General features: G+C 41.6%; 1 protein-coding gene across 1 annotated transcript; it reads left to right on the forward strand.

Annotated features, from left to right (window-relative positions):
* Nucleotides 1-1,634: 1,634 nt before the first annotated feature.
* On the forward strand, nt 1,635-11,064 carry LOC139478601 (uncharacterized). Its single transcript, XM_071261153.1, has 3 exons — nt 1,635-1,968; nt 7,236-7,367; nt 10,817-11,064. Exons 1-3 carry the CDS (start codon nt 1,635-1,637, stop codon nt 11,062-11,064), a joined length of 714 nt encoding a protein of 237 aa, XP_071117254.1.
* Nucleotides 11,065-16,391: the final 5,327 nt, after the last annotated feature.

Here is a 16,391-nt window from a genome sequence, read left to right on the forward strand (position 1 = left end):
GAACTTATGTTTGTTTGTTTGTTATTTTACGCCGCACTCAAGAACTTATGTTAGTCAAGTACGTGTATACTTAGAAAGTGTAGTATTTTTTTTCTTTTGAGACTTTTTAGAGATAGGTGCACATTAGCCATTCTCCCCATCTAGCCAAGCCTGGGTTATTCACTCATTAGAGAGTGCAGAGTTAATTAACTCCCAGGTATTATTGGTCTCTGCTGTCTATGTGTCTTACAGATTGCATTGCCAGAGCGTTGTTTTAGCCATATTTCTTAATAGCTGGAATACGGTTGCTTAGTTAACGAGTTTGCATATTCGTTTATTGTTTATGTATCATATTGTTTACCTGTGACAATTGAAGCCCACTTTAGATTGCCTATCGTTATTATTTCTTCAGCAACCCATGCTTGCCGTAAAAGGCGACTATGCTTGTCGTAAAAGGCGACTAACGGGATCGGGTGGTCAGGCTCGCTGACTTGGTTGATGCATGTCATCGATCCCCTTTGCGTAGATCGATGCTCATGTTGTCAGTCACTGGATTGTCTGGTCCAGACTCGATTATTTACAGACCGCCGTCATGTAGCCGGAATATTGCTGTGTGCAGCGTTAAACAACAAACAAACACAATTTGTAACACATATCCGCCCGGAGAGCGGAAGGTCAGGGGTTCGATCCCGCCCGCGTCATACCAAAAGACGTTAAAAGATGGTACTTGTTGTTACCCTGCCTGGCACTCGGCATTAAGGGGCTAAAACAAGGACTGGTCGGCTCGAAGTCAGTATACGGCGTCTGAGTGGGGTATTCGTGTTAAACTGCGGCATGGTATCTCAGTAAGATAGCACTATAACATCGGCATCAGTCTGGACTAGTACAAGCAGCCACACACACGTGCATGCACGTCGCTATATAAGTGCAATAATCTTGGACGCGACGTTAAAACCCAATTCACCTAACCTGCCTTCAGATTAGATTACACCGAATGAGTGCAACTACGAAATGATTAGCTTGGGGATGTGTTATACTCCACACTATCCTGGAATCTGCTATCAACTGTCGCTTTATACGTGGTTAAGCTAGTGTGATCTTGCATAAGTGATTGTGAAATTTCGAGGACTGACAAATGGCAAAGGAAAATATGGATGTGTTTCCCAATGTATATGGATTATTTGGTTTCCTGTTAGTTATAAACTGGATGCCATGCCTCTACCTCGAATTACCTATTCTCTATGGACGTCCTTCACAACACTTATTTTACTGGACAATTATTGAGTATATATTGTTCAGCGCGCTTAAAAACGGTCACATGTCGGGTGACCTGTATGCCGTTATATAGCTGAGATAATTAATGCTCAGAGTAAAACACACAAATATTGATTTGGTATTGGTTTTAGTAGTAATATGTCATGCTTTGGTTTTCGTCTTAATGACAACTGGGCGTTCCTCATCTATTAATCCTACAAACGTTTGACTTATTTAATAAAGAATTCATGTAAATCAGTCAACAGTGCAAACTGCATTGGTATTCTCCGTGTGGTGTCTCTCTGCGTCGGAATCAACAAACTGGATTCAACAACGCTTACTACACGGACGTACTATTGCATCTGACATTTTAGTTTCCAATCACTCTCGGACACAACAAAATGACAGCCTTTGTCATGTGTAAGTTTGTCTCTGTTGTATCTCTTCTACTCCAAATACACTCTTACTCCTGTTCTCGGTGTGAAAAAACCCAACTTGTGCCCTTAGCTGACTTTGACAATTTATTCGTGAACGAGCACCTGTTGTGGAATGACCAAATGGACAGCGTAGCGGCGTGTATCAGTCGCTGTTTCCTAGACACTCGCTGTCGAAGTGTGCAGGTACACGGGATCACGAGCGGGTGTACGGGTCATGCTACAGGCTTTGCTAGTCCTACCAAGATATACCCTCCGGCCACTGCTCGAGAAGGTTCCAGACTCTTCCTACTGCCAAGAGGTAATTATGAATATCAAAATTTTTAATATAATACATCTTCTTTTACCTTCCTAGGACAAAAAAGTGTTTCACAAAAGTATCCTAATTCTTAAGCCCTGTTTATACGGCCAAATGTTACTCACATAAGCATATTTACTCCAGGAGTATATTTGCTTATAAGTAAATATACTTTTGCACGACCTCTTGAGGTGAAGTAAATTACTACTTGAGTATATTTGCTTACGTAAGCAAATGCGTCTACACGACCACTTTTACTTATGTGAGTATATATACTTACATAAGTATATTTACTTATATAAGTAAACGTGGTCGTGTAAACGGGGCTTTAAGACACCCATCACGTGTGGCTTTCCTCTCACATCAAGCTGACAGGACGTGATATAACTGTACATATACATATACACGCCAAAAGTCAGAGTTACGTTAGAAATGAGAGTTTGTTATGTGGCCATTGTAAATTATAAGGTCATAGAATGGAGTACATTATTAGAGGAGCCGTATGCATAAAGGTTTTAGTACATAAAACTCTAACGAGAAACGTGTTCACTAGTACCTTTAAGAGGAGCTCTAAATCCTTTGCTATTAATTAATGGATTTTGAAGTTAACATAATCTTAAAGCGCAATGTTCCTCGAAACAAGCACCTGTTCAGAAACTGAGAGTTTAAAGAAAAATAACTAATTGCATTATGTGTATTATGTGGCTGAGTGAAATATATAGTATGTACCACCCATTCTTATGTTATTAGGACTTGTCACATCTACATAGTGTAGAATGCCCGTGAAGATCCGGGGTAGAATAGGTCTTCAGCAGCCCATGCTTGCCTTAATAGGTGACTATGATTGTCGTAAAAGGCGACTAACGGGATCGGGTGGTCAGGCTCGCTGACTTGGTTGATGCATGTCATCGATCCCAATTGCGTGGATGGATGCTCATGATATTAATCACTGGATTGTCTGGTGCAGACTCGATTATTTACAGACCGCCGTCGAGTGCGGCGTAAAACAACCAACCAACAGTGTAGAAAATATTAGTGTAGATACAGAATACTCCTACATTCATATTGATTGAGATATGGAAATATCTCAGAAAATAGAATACAGGATAAAAAAAACAATGTTAATATTCAAATAAATTGTATATCACTTAAATAGTCTCATGTCTTTGTCATATTTCATTCGCTCCATGAGTGATACGAGGTCTGGTCAATAAGTTCTAAGCCCTGATTAACTTTCAACTATGTGCGATAACAAAGTGAATTTGTCAGTGTGGCACATTTTTTTAGTAGTTCATTGCATGTGTCTGTTGAGACCGTTTGTATATAACTGACAGCCAGTCGAACGTGATAGAGGTCCAAATGGACACAGAAATGGAAAAGAAGGAGTACCGAACAGTCATCAAGTTGTTTTTTTTAATTTAGAGAAAAATACTCCACAAAAAAATCATGACCGCATGTCACAAGTGAACATTTACAGATAAATCCGATATCATAGTACCGGGTGAGGAAACATGGGTCTACCACTGTGATCCCGGGCAAAACGTCAATCCATGGTATGACACAATACCACTTCTCCGTCACCAAAGAAATTCGATTACTGAAGAAAGTTATGGCGACTGTATTTTTGGATGCAAAGGGTGTGACCTTTGTTTATAACTTAGAAAGTCAAAAGACAATTACCATTATGCTGAGATTCTGAGAGAAAAGCGGCGAGGAATGCTGACTGCTGGAGTGACTACTCCTTCATGAGAATGTCTCTTCTAACAACCCTCGACTTGCAATAGCGGCTGTGCGACAATTTGGGTTCGAAGAACTTCCTTACCCTCCATACTCGTAAGAGCTAGCACCAAGTGTTTTCCATCTGTTTTCTATGACGACAACGATCACCTCAAAGCCGCCGTGAATGGGTTTTTCAGGGTGGCTTCAGAAAACTTCTGCATGACTGGAATTGATTTCACTATTGAATTGAGAAGTGTATTGAAAAACAAGGAGATTATGTTGAAAAATAAAATGAAAAACACTTTCACAATTTTTGTTTTTGTTTGTTAGACTTAGAACTTTGTAACCAGCCCTAGTATATTATCTATTTATCTATTTTACTTCTTATGTATGTATATATACTAAACCGCAAAAGAAACGTCACCCCAAGTAACATTGCATGAAAAGTTGTCATTTAAATATTTGGGTAATTTTTGTCAAAGATTCTAAATTTTAACATTACCTTGTCCGGAAAAATGAAATTTGATGATAAAAAAACAAAGCAGATGACAATAAAACTGATCGTCCAAACGCATCACGGCAACGGCCATGGTTACCCGATGCACGTGAGTTCCGAGCAAATTGAAATGCACATGCGTCCCCCATTTCTTGCCCTATAAAAATTCACCCAGATCGGATAACATTCATTAGTTATAGAATTGCTACCACATGCCAAGTTTGACAAGAAATCAGCGACACCAAGCCCTTGGACGATTGCAAGCTGGACAAACCGCCCGGCAAGTAGCCAAATGCATTTCAAGTCCACGTAAGGACCATATACAGGCTCCAGCAATGGTACCAGACCACCAACACTACAGATGACCGACCACGTAGTGGAAGACCAAGGGTCACCACCCGACGTCAGAATCGTCAGATTATGCGACATCATCTTCAAGATCGCTTTGTTACTGCTGCGGAAACTGCTCGACAGACCGTGGGGACACACCAGCGACACGTTAGTGTGGACACCGTACGTCGACGATTGACGAGAAGACACCTCCACAGGAGTCTGGCGACGCCGTGGGGAACGTTTTTCGGATGCTTTTGTTGTTGAGAGAGACTCGTGGGGTGGTCCGAGCATCATGGTGTGGGGTGAAATTGGTCTTGCAAAGAGGGTCGGTCCTGTGGTCTTCCAGAACATCGGTCCAGGGAGAGGCAATGGTGTCACGGCAGTTCGGTACATTGATCAAGTCTTGACACCACACGCCATACCTCATTTGGCACGTCGCCGCAACCACGAGTTTCAGCATGATAACTTCCGTGCCCACACTGCAAGAGCAACATGAGACTTCCACCAGCAGCATGGATTCAGAACCATCCAGTGGCCTGCCCTCAGTCCCGATTTAAATCCCATTGAGCACCTGTTAGACGAGATTCAAAGACGGCTGAATGACGTCCGACCAAGGCCGACAACTGCAGCTGAACTGCGTCAGGCGTTCCTCAGTGTGGGCTCAAGTGCCTATGGCCTTCATCATCCGCCTCATCCATACCATGCATCGACATTGCACGGCAGTCATCATTGCACATGGTGGACACACGAGATACTGACTTGTGATGCCATTTTCTCAGAGACTAGGGTTGTTTTTCACTTTAAGAACATTTGACACTTTAATTTCAACCTTTATAATCAGTTTTGCCAAGTTTCATCATTCATCTCAAAGTTTGTTTACAGTGTTTGGACAAATAAGGTTTCTCATATATCTATCCTTTGTGACGTTTCTTTTGCGGTTCAATATATGTTCATCACGTCAGGCATTCACATTATCATAACAGGTTCAATTGTGTTAATGACAGATGATGTAATCAAAACTTTATATGCACTAACTAAATTGACAATCATGTCAGTTAGACATGACAGGGTATGCTTTATGTTCAATCCCGTTATGACTTCTAAAAAAGAAGATCCGGGGTAGAATAGGTCTTTAGCAACCCATGCCTGCCGTAAACGGGATCGGGTGGTCAGGCTCGGTGACTTGGTTGATGCATGTCATCGATCCCAATCGCAACCCATGCTTGCCGTAAAAGGCAACTATCGGGATCGGGTGTTCAGGCTCGCTGACTTGATGGATGCATGTCATCGATCCCAATTGCGTGGATCGATGTTTATGATGTAAATCACTGGATTGTCTGGTCCAGACTCGATTATTTACAGACCGCCGTCATAAAGCTAGAATATTGCTGAGTGCGGCGTTAAACAACAAACAAACAATTGCGTGGATCGATGCTCATGATAATAATCACTGGATTGTCTGGTCCAGACTCGATTATTTACAGACCGCCGTCATATAACTGGAATATTGCTGAGTGCGGCGTTAACCAACAAACCAACCAACCAACTAAAAAAGGAAGGGGTAAAATTAACATACCTATAGAATAATGGACTACTCCAGTCGTCATCTGTACTCTGCCCAACATACACGAACAGTGTCAATTAAGAGATGTGTTTTTTTGTAAGTGGGTGTCAATTTCGTTGTATTATTTCTTCTTATATTATTTATTTTCATAACGACAACAGAGAATACCTTACCTTATTTGGACAATCTTGTGTGATCTCTGTGAGTAAAGAGCTCTAATCTGGTGGTGAACCAGATATTTGTAAGGACCTGGTTCTGGAAACAGGAATACAGTTCCGTCCTGATAAACAATTCAAATTGACTTTAAATATCCAGTTCACCAGGCTGTCAAAGATGAACTTAACCACTGACTTATAGGGGTGTTTTGGCCCATTACACTCAATGTGATTGGAGGAAAAGTATGACACTTGTAACTTTAAACGTGTGAATTCATGAACATATGAATAATAATAAGAATTATCAAATGATTACTACAAGGAATGTGTTATCTTTTTTCCCAGTATGACTACTCCATCTTAGTATCTATCAATTGAACTGTCAGAGTGAGTGAGTGAGTTGGGTTTTACGCCGCTTTTAACATTATTCCAGTTATATCACGGCGTGTCAGCTTAATGCGGGAGGAAAGCAGGTCTCAGACGTTTACCACTTCGGGTGGCCCAGTCGTCTAAGGCGCCGCGATTCGCTGTGCAGAGTTGCGTTCCTTGGGCACGCCAGAAACCTATGATTGTGGGTTCGAATCCCGGTTCGTCCCGATTATGTTTCTAACCTGACACCCTGCGATATAACTGGAAGACTGTTAAAAGCGGCATTAAACCCAACTCACTCACTCACTCATCAGAAACTGGCTCCATTCAACACACCGATCTACGAGCTGTCATTAATCTTTGTTAGAGTATTGATGCCCGGAAAGTCGTATCATTAAGAATGAGTGCGTGAGTATGGTTTTACGCCACTTTTAACAATATTCCAGCAATATCACGGCGGTTGACACCAGAAAAAAATGGGCCTCACACATTGTACCCATGTCGGAATCGAAATCGGGTCTTCGACGTGACGAGCGAACGCTTTAAACCACTCGGTTACCCGACCTCCCCCATAATATTAAGAACCGTCGGGGAGTGGAGCCATGATAGTCATGTTTTCTCTGTATACTTTCAGCCTCCCACTACATAGGTAGTGCTTGTGCCAGTGATGGCGACTGTCATGTGGCGACCTCTGTGTGTAATGATGGAATCTGCACCTGTCAGATTGGGTACTGGTTTTCGTCCTCACAACAGGCCTGTGTCACTGGTAAGTTTTGTACGTCATGGTTGGGGCGGTTGTAAAGCGGTTAAAACGTCATGAAGACGTCATGGCCATTGGTACAATGTGGAAAGCCCATTCTTATGCCCCTCTTCATGAATTGTCGTATTGCTGGAGTGTTAGCGCGAGTGAGTGAGTAAGTGGGGTTAAACGACCCTTTGAAAAGTAGTCCACAATCATAAGTGTGTTGCGTGCCCAAGGGAATCAACTCTGCACGTCGAATTAACTGGGTCACCGGTGCATCGGATATTACCAAAGACATCCTCACTAACTATCTATAATGTACATCGTGACACGAATTGTTACCGTTTACTTGCTATGATGTTTACAACCCTAAAAAAGATTGACATACGAGCTGCGCACGCAAACTCGAATAATATCAAAGTATTATTGCAATGAATGATTGTGCATGTTACATGAATACTGAATCAACTCACTTTTGTAAAACAGGCATAGGTTGGTAGGCACCCATTATAGTCCCGAATCACAACGGGGGGGGGGGGGGGGGAGGGGGTAGCAACGTTGCACGCCGTCGGGGGTATGGTGACACGCTATCAGCCAAGTCACAGAAGACCCGTGAAGATTCCGGGGTAGAATAGGTCTTCAGCAACCCATGCTTACCGTAAAAGGCGACTATGCTTGTCGTAAAAGGCGAATGACGGGATCGGGTGGTCAGGCTCGCTGACTTGGTTGATACATGTCATGGTTAATTCAATATATACTGCCACAAATATATGCCAAATAGGCTGTCCAAAAAAGACAGGACCATAAAGTATACTTTTCGGAGTATTTTAAATTCCATTTGTACATATCCCCATATTGCAGGTCAAACCACTTACGACCCAGTGATGATTCCAAATTACCATAACCAGCATCAGCATCTGGTGACCGTAGGAGGCGGCTAAATGGATTGGGTTGCAAGGTTTTCTTGTTTGTTTGTTGTTTAACGCCGCACTCAGCAACATTATACCTGATGGATGACAGGTGTTGAGTGAGATATATATTCAAGGTCAAAAGATCATTTCTTATAATAATCGCAGATGGGCACTCTTAACGAGACACGACAGTTGAGCGACTGACGCAGTTTTACTGATCTTTCACTGACATTACTATCTCAAGCTTATAACATGTATCAACTACAATGGATATAACGTTACTATATATCTAACCCAATTCTAGAGAGAAAGGGACCCGTGAAGATTCCGGGAAAGAATAGGGTTTCGGGTGTCTTGGCTCGCTGACTTGGTTGATACATGTCATCGATCCCAATGGCGTGGATCGATGCTCATGATATCAATGACTGGGTTGTCTCGTCCAGACTCGATTATTTTCAGACCGCCGTCATATAGCTGGAATATTGCTGAGTGCGGCGTTAAACAACAAACCAACCAACAACCAACTGGAGAGAAAGGATGACAAAATAAATTTACATTCACTTGGAATTAAGCAGTATTTAACTTTCTTTATGGTATAATGTAAGCATTTTACTAAAATAAAATCTCCCTATCGTTTTATATCTATCCTTGTGGCTGATGTTATGACGTTCATGAAAACAGCTTCTTTGCCAAATGGTGCAAACTGAAAGGTCTCACGCTCTAAATGAAAACAAGAACAATATATATATATTATACAATTACCGACGCACACCGTGTATTGTTACAGTTGCTCCTAACATGCTTACGCATATACTCACGCACATACAGTCATAAAAATGCTGATACTATTAGACGAATACCTAGACTTGTATAAGTGACTCTGTAAAACATAAATAATCCTCAGTCCGTTGAGACCCGTGGAGATCCGGGGTAGAATAGATCTTCAGCAACCCATGCTTGCCGTAAAAGGCGACTATGCTTGTCGTAAGAGACGACTAACGGGATCGGGCGGTGACTTGGTTGAAGCACGTCATCGATCCCAATTGCGTGGATCGATGCTCATGATATCAATCACTGGCTTGTCTGGTCCAGACTCGATTATTTACAGACCGCCGTCGAGTGCGGCGTTAAACAACAAACAAACCAACCAACTCAGACCGTTGTAAATGGACATTGGGTCCTGGAAAATATGACATTATACACTAAAATTTAAAGATAGACACAAATAATACCTTGAAATCTAACTCCGACCATGATGATTTCTCAGAAATGATAACCACTGTGGTTTTGAATATAATGAAGATGTTCGTAATATCTGACCAAGAAAGTGCCAGTATTCTTCTGGGTATGTACCAATTATTAGAAGGTATACCTTCGACCATACTTTGGGGCGGTCGGGTAGCCTAGTGGTTAAAGCGTTCGCTCGTCACGCCGAAGACCCGGGTTCGATTCCCGACATGGGTACAATGTGTGAAGCCCATTTCTGGTGACCCCCGCCGTGATATTGCTGGAATATTGCTAAAAGCGGCGTAAAACCATACTCACTCACTCACTCACTCGACCATACTTTGACTGATAACTTTGCTTTGAGTGACTCCTCGTTTGTTGTATTATCAGAGAGCTATTGGACCAGAAACACGACAGCTGAGCTTCTGAAGTATCGGGGAAGGGGGTATATGAAGTATCGGGGAAGGGGGTATATGAAGTATCGGAGAAGGGGGTATATGAAGTATCGGGGAAGGGGGTATATGAAGTATCGGGGAAGGGGGTATATGAAGTATCGGGGAAGGGGGTATATGAAGTATCGGGGAAGGGGGTATATGAAGTATCGGGGAAGGGGGTATATGAAGTATCGGAGAAGGGGGTATATGAAGTATCGGGGAAGGGGGTATATGAAGTATCGGGGAAGGGGGTATATGAAGTATCGGGGAAGGGGGTATATGAAGTATCGGGGAAGGGGGTATATGAAGTATCGGGAAAGGGGGTATATGAAGTATCGGGGAAGGGGGTATATGAAGTATCGGGGAAGGGGGTATATGAAGTATCGGGGAAGGGGGTATATGAAGTATCGGGAAAGGGGGTATATGAAGTATCGGGGAAGGGGGTATATGAAGTATCGGGGAAGGGGGTATATGTCACTGATTGATAAAGCTCCCTGCCAAATAGTCCATGTAGCAAAAGTAATGTAAGTCCCCACTGTCCCTAGTGAGGTGGCCTAACTTTGGTTGCTGTGATCTATAGCCCATTTTTATATTGTATTGTTGATTGAAAATGTATTCTTTTAACTGTTCTCAACTAGTCATAAAATCGAAACTGTGATATTCTAGTTATCTTACTTTCCACCTTTGACAGGTTTTTAATTAAATCAAAATATAGTTATTATAACTGTTTCGTCACGATATGGCTGAATTATTGCCGATGTGACGTTAAATTTCACTCACTCACTGCCAAATATTCAATGAATTAGGTTTTATCCCTAATCTAAACTGGGAAAGTAGACAACCAATGCAAAAAAAATCAATGTTGTAGAGTTTGTAATGTGCGGTTTGTTATTTGTTTTAGAATGTTCTTCTCTGGGGCCTGGTCTCGTTCGATACAATGGACACGCCATCTTTGGATATGATATGGCTGAACATCTGATGGAAGAAACGTCATGCCAACACCTCTGCAACGGCACCTGCTCCAGCTTGGACTACGACGAAAAAAGATCTCGTTGTTATATTAATAACGGCACATACCTCTCAGTGGACGTCGCATCTCGGGGTGAAGGGGATAAGTGGGTGTACTACCAGCGTAACTGTGCCCAGTAGACAAAGGACAAAAAGGCACACTACCAGAATATCTGGATCATATGCTGTCAGTGGACATGTTCTAGGTGGATGGGTATTTACGTATGTATTTATACGAGGAACAATATTTAAGGGAACACCCCTACGAGCGAGACACCATTACTGAACGTCGAAAGCAAATTCCAAGTTTGCACATTGCACATGTAATACATGCCGTCCACAGTGACACAGCCTGGTTACTTGCATGTGGCTATAAACGTCACAACCACATGGTTAATTGATCAGGTACAACGAAGGAAGATGCTTCTGTGGCAGGACGTGGAGTCATCTCACAGATGATATCCTTACCTTGTCAGCTTGCTGACGGGGTTAACCTCTTTGGTCATGTGGACAAGGCGTCCAACCTCTCATCAGAAGGTCCGTGGTTCGAATCCCATCACGGGACTCGGACATTTTATGGCCGTTACATTGGCGCCCAACGTAGGGCTGAGCACGTTCATATTAAATTTGAGCAAAATAAGCCTCAGTACCCTACTATGCGGCCCGGGACGTTCCTTCTGTTGACGGGGGAGTATGTAGCAGGACGTGGAGTCATCTCAAAGATGACATCCTTACCTTGTCCGCTTGCTGACGGGGTTAACCTCTTTGGTCAAGTGGACGAGGCGTCCGACAATTGCGCGCACTAGACATCGTTGAAGCTGGCAATTTCGAATGCAGCTGCCAGACACTTTGGTAAATCTAAACGTGTGATATCCCGACAGATGGAACCATATCGGCAAACGGGTGGGGTTAAGATTAGGGTGGGAGGAGGAAGGCCTAGAGGAACACCAGAACTGGGGACAACTTCGGGGCTGCAAGAGGAAAAGAGCGAGTCTGAATTCAAGGCGAACTTTCAGAGGAATGTGTCTGCGTATGGCATCTTAGACAACATCCGTTTGGAAGGTCGTCAACAGCAGCGTTGAATATACGGCAAGGGGAGAGGTACTACAGGACTGCATTCCATGAACACGATAGGTATGGTGGTGGCAGCATAATGGCATCAGGACGGATCTGATGATCGTTTTAGGGAATATGACTGGTCAACGTTATGTTGACCAAATGTAGCGTCAAGTGGTCATCCCATTTGCCCAGTGAGTAGGCCAGGACTATGAGTTTCAAGATCACAACGCACACCCGCACCCAGCACGTGTTGACTGTTTCCCGATATGCCTGGGACGATGGGTTCTCAACCGACCTCTGCGTTCCAAGAACTTGCAACAGCTTGGGCAGGCCCAACAAGAAAAATGGTAAATGATATTAAGGGAGACATCCCGGCATTGGATTTCCAGGATGCCTAAAAGACGTCGTGCCTGCATCGATATTCACGTGTCATCGACAAGATATTGACTTTACTATGAAGATTCCACAAGGTCAATTCTTTCGTCAGTTTCTGAATAAGCTAAGGGGTTCCTTTAAATATTGGATTTGTATCTATATGTTGTTGGTGGATATATATTGAAATGTAGTTGGTGGATATATATTGAAATGTTGTCAGTGGATGTTTAGCTGCATGTTGTCGGTGGATGTGTATTTATATACTGTCAATTGATATGTATTATATGAGGTTAGTTGGTATTCGCGTTATAGAATAAATTAAATTTTAATCTGATGTAGAAGAGAGTAGTTCTGTGTATATTGATCATGTTTCAATAATTAGAAGTTTCACTTCAGTATGTTGTCAATAATGTTATTTTGTTTATTTCTCATACTGCATTAACGTACAATTATTTATTTATTTATCATTTCAGGTTGCATTGGGTATTTAAGTAGTTGTAAGTTAAGTATCATCATTAAAGCTCTACTCTTTTGTTAGGTTTTACTAATTGGGTCTGTCAACTGCATTGTCGGGTAGACATCAAAGGCGAACAATAAACACATTCCTGGCTATTACAGAGATAATTAAGAACGGGACAGATTTGCCATCTTCGATCGATCGATGGCAGGTTTTGCCTCTTTCGAGCTAATGGTCAACTATTTGGAGGCAGTGGAGTCATAGCTAGGGGTGGAATCTGTGGAGACTTGAAGAGAAGGCCGGTTGCAATTCAAGACAAGTATATCGCAAAGAGGTATTTGGAAGAAGTTCTGAGACATGTTGTGCTACCATGTATCAAACAACAGCTACGGGGTAAATCCTCCCTGCAGGACAACGCTTGACCCAATACCGCAAGGCAAACACGACACTTCCTGAACAACATGAACGTCAATGTTTTACCATGGCCTACCTATGTTCTCCTGACACAAACCCCATCGAACATTCGTGGGATCACGTTGACAGGCAAATCAGAAGGCGACTAGAAACACCAGACAACCGCCAGGGCCTGGAGCATACCTAATTACGTCGTCGTCCCGTGAATATTTTGCTTATGAAGACAAAGAACAAAATATTTGATGAAGTAATATCTTTCGTAATATCGATATCTACGCACAATTTAGTTACACGGTAAATAATCACATTGTGTTTTAGGTAATTGATGATGGTTGCAGCAGCGAGTACTTCAAGTCTCAAACAACCAGTGTACGATTTGTTTTGGGGCACTGATATACGTTTTTTTCCAAACAATTTCTGTTCCATTTGATATAAACATATTTATTTCCATAAAGTGGAGGGATTGGCAAAAAAGCAAATTTTGCTTATCTGAATGCCTCTCCCAAAGTTCCATTTCAATAGTATGCAGAGAATATACTAGTATTAAGGAAGGTATTGCACAACAGCATGGGATATTAATTAAATTGTACATGGTGGGAGGCATTATTCTTAAACAGTGGATGTGTGAGTATAAACAAGTGTATAATGTATTCAGAATTGTACTTACATTACATGTTATGAGTGCTTCAGGAACTTGACTTGAAATACATTAAAATCAAATAAAATAAAATTGTTTGCTAAGGTTAAAAAATAAGTTGTTATAAATACATTAATAAACGGTAGGAATTAAATCTTAAAGATCAAATAAGAAGTGAGATTATTGATCAAACAGAGAGTATGTTTACCAAATAATTCCATTTTTTGTGATATAACTATTGAGTGTTATTCTAATAAGCAATATTTTTTTTCTGTTTTACAAATGTCAGTGACAACCTTTAGAAAGGTCTCAAAAGATAACCTTTGAGGCTTGATGCTTGAGACATAAATACATCTTTCACTTGCTAGGAGAATATAGTTCGCAACAGTGAATTAAGTCCAAATATTTCAAGAATATCTTGTGAAAGTGATATCAAGTTGAAGGCTTCTTTTCATAAGTGACTGCACTTGCATCCAAAAGGCACTAACACGTTCACAATCACAATGTATATGTAAACAATTTTCGCTATTACAGTTGCAAAATGAATTTAATTGATTTTCTAATTTGGGTAAATACTTTATTCCATTGTATTTTTTAGATAATATATTTTTCCATTTCTCAAGATGTTTATCAAATTTGTTTGAACTGATGAATTTATCATAACAAGTTTGAGATCCTTTTGTAGATTCTAATAAACCATGTTGATACCTTTGCTGTATAAAATATAATCTTGATCTTTAATTATTTCTCCAATTGTCTCGGTATGTTATTGAAAAGATGTTGATAATTTAATATTGTTCCTTTAATGTTAAATCTTTCTGTTAGTTCTTCAAACGAAAGAAAACCATTGTTATGACAAATATCACTCATAAATTGAATTCCTTGATTAAACCGATTTTTAATTATGTATGATATTTCATATTGATGATTCGACCACAATGGTTCTTCCATTATTTGTAGGGGACACGGGTGGCCCAGTCGTCTAAGGCGCCGCGATTTGCTGTGCAGAGTTGGGTCCCTTGGGCACGCCAGAAACCTATGATTGTGGGTTCGAATCCCGGTTCGCCCAGATTATGTTTCTAGGTTTGTCAGTACGTGCTCGTGGGTTTCACCGAAGTGGTAAACGTCTGAGACCTGCATCACTTCGGGCTTTCCTCCCACATTAAGCTGACACGCCGCGATATAACTGGAAGACTGTTAAAAGCGGTGTTAAACCAAACTCACTCACTCACTCCATTATTTGTTCTATAGTTATACTGTCCCCAAGATTGTGTTCCTTACAGTATTTTCCCCATGCAGAAATAGCATCTTTCCAGAAAGGATTATCTTGGCTTGTGTAGATTCCTGTATTAGCCCACAAAAAAAGATATCTTAAATTGGCAAGTTGTTGTGATATATCCTTATTAAATCAGGATAAATAGACAGACTATACTCTCATTGAAACCTTGATATGTAACTCTGAATCTATTCATTGGAAATGAAACGCAATACAGTCTTCGGTGAGACTTCCAGCAGGTTGCTTGGTTTGTGTTTAACGCCGCACTCAGCAATATTTCTGCTATTAACGGCGGTCTGTAAATAATCAAGTCTGGACATGACAATTCAGTGATTGATATCATGAGCATGGATCCACGCATTTGGGACCGATGACATGTTTCAACCAAGTCAGCGAGCCTGACCACCCGATCCCGTTAGTCGCCTCTAACGACAAGCATAGTCGCCTTTTACGGCAAGCATGGGTTGCTGAAGACCTGTTCTACCCCGGATCTTCACGAGTTGGAGCAGGTCACTGGATATTAGATACAACGATGTAGCTGGGCGACTCACAATCAAAGGTACTTTTTCGTGATTAATCACATCTGTCACAGTACATGTGCATGTGCATGTGCTAGTGCATGTGAGTGAGTGAGTGAGTGAGTGGTTTGGGTCTGTGTGTGAGTGAGTGTGTATGGTTTGACGCCGCTTTCAGCAATATTCCAGCAATATCACGACGGAGGACACCTGAAATAAGCTTCAAACATTGTACACATGTTGGGAACCGAACTTGGGTCTTTGGCGTGACGCGCGAACGTTTTAACCACTTGGCTAACCCACCGCCCCGAGTAGGTATGAATGTGGATTGAAACGGTGTCTTCAATCCAGTCACTTCTTTCTTCTTAGAGAATAGAGTTTTTGTCACTGAACAGTTAATCGTTAGTCACCTTTTACAGCAAGCATGGATTGCTGAAGACCTATTCTACTCCGGAATCTTCACGGGTCGTTTGTTGCTGAGACAACCAAAACGGACATGACAACTTAACACAAGTGAGCACATCAGCAATGGCTATTTCTAGGTATAGATATCATGTGCTTTATTTGGTAAAATGTTTCCTTTAACAAGCACTGAAGTGTAGCGTAATTCATATGACAATTATCGCTGATAATGCACCACTGTAGTTTGCCTTTACGAATATATTCCAGATGAGTATCTAATGTCGTCAACTTGAACGTCGTTCCATTGCGGGCAAACAATGGAATCATATTTGA

This window comes from Haliotis cracherodii, unplaced genomic scaffold (genome assembly GCF_022045235.1).
Source record: "Haliotis cracherodii isolate W230 unplaced genomic scaffold, xgHalCrac1.p SCAF_4, whole genome shotgun sequence".
In the NCBI taxonomy this organism is placed as follows: domain Eukaryota; kingdom Metazoa; phylum Mollusca; class Gastropoda; order Lepetellida; family Haliotidae; genus Haliotis; species Haliotis cracherodii.

What these genes read in the sequence shown, in the direction of transcription:
- LOC139478601 (XM_071261153.1), top strand. Translation starts at nt 1,635, where the DNA reads ATGACAGCCTTTGTCATGTGTAAGTTTGTCTCTGTTGTATCTCTTCTA. An exon ending in ACTCTTCCTACTGCCAAGAG is followed by an intron (nt 1,969 to 7,235) that starts GTAATTATGAAT and finishes GTATACTTTCAG; the next exon opens with CCTCCCACTACATAGGTAGT. An exon ending in ACAACAGGCCTGTGTCACTG is followed by an intron (nt 7,368 to 10,816) that starts GTAAGTTTTGTA and finishes TATTTGTTTTAG; the next exon opens with AATGTTCTTCTCTGGGGCCT.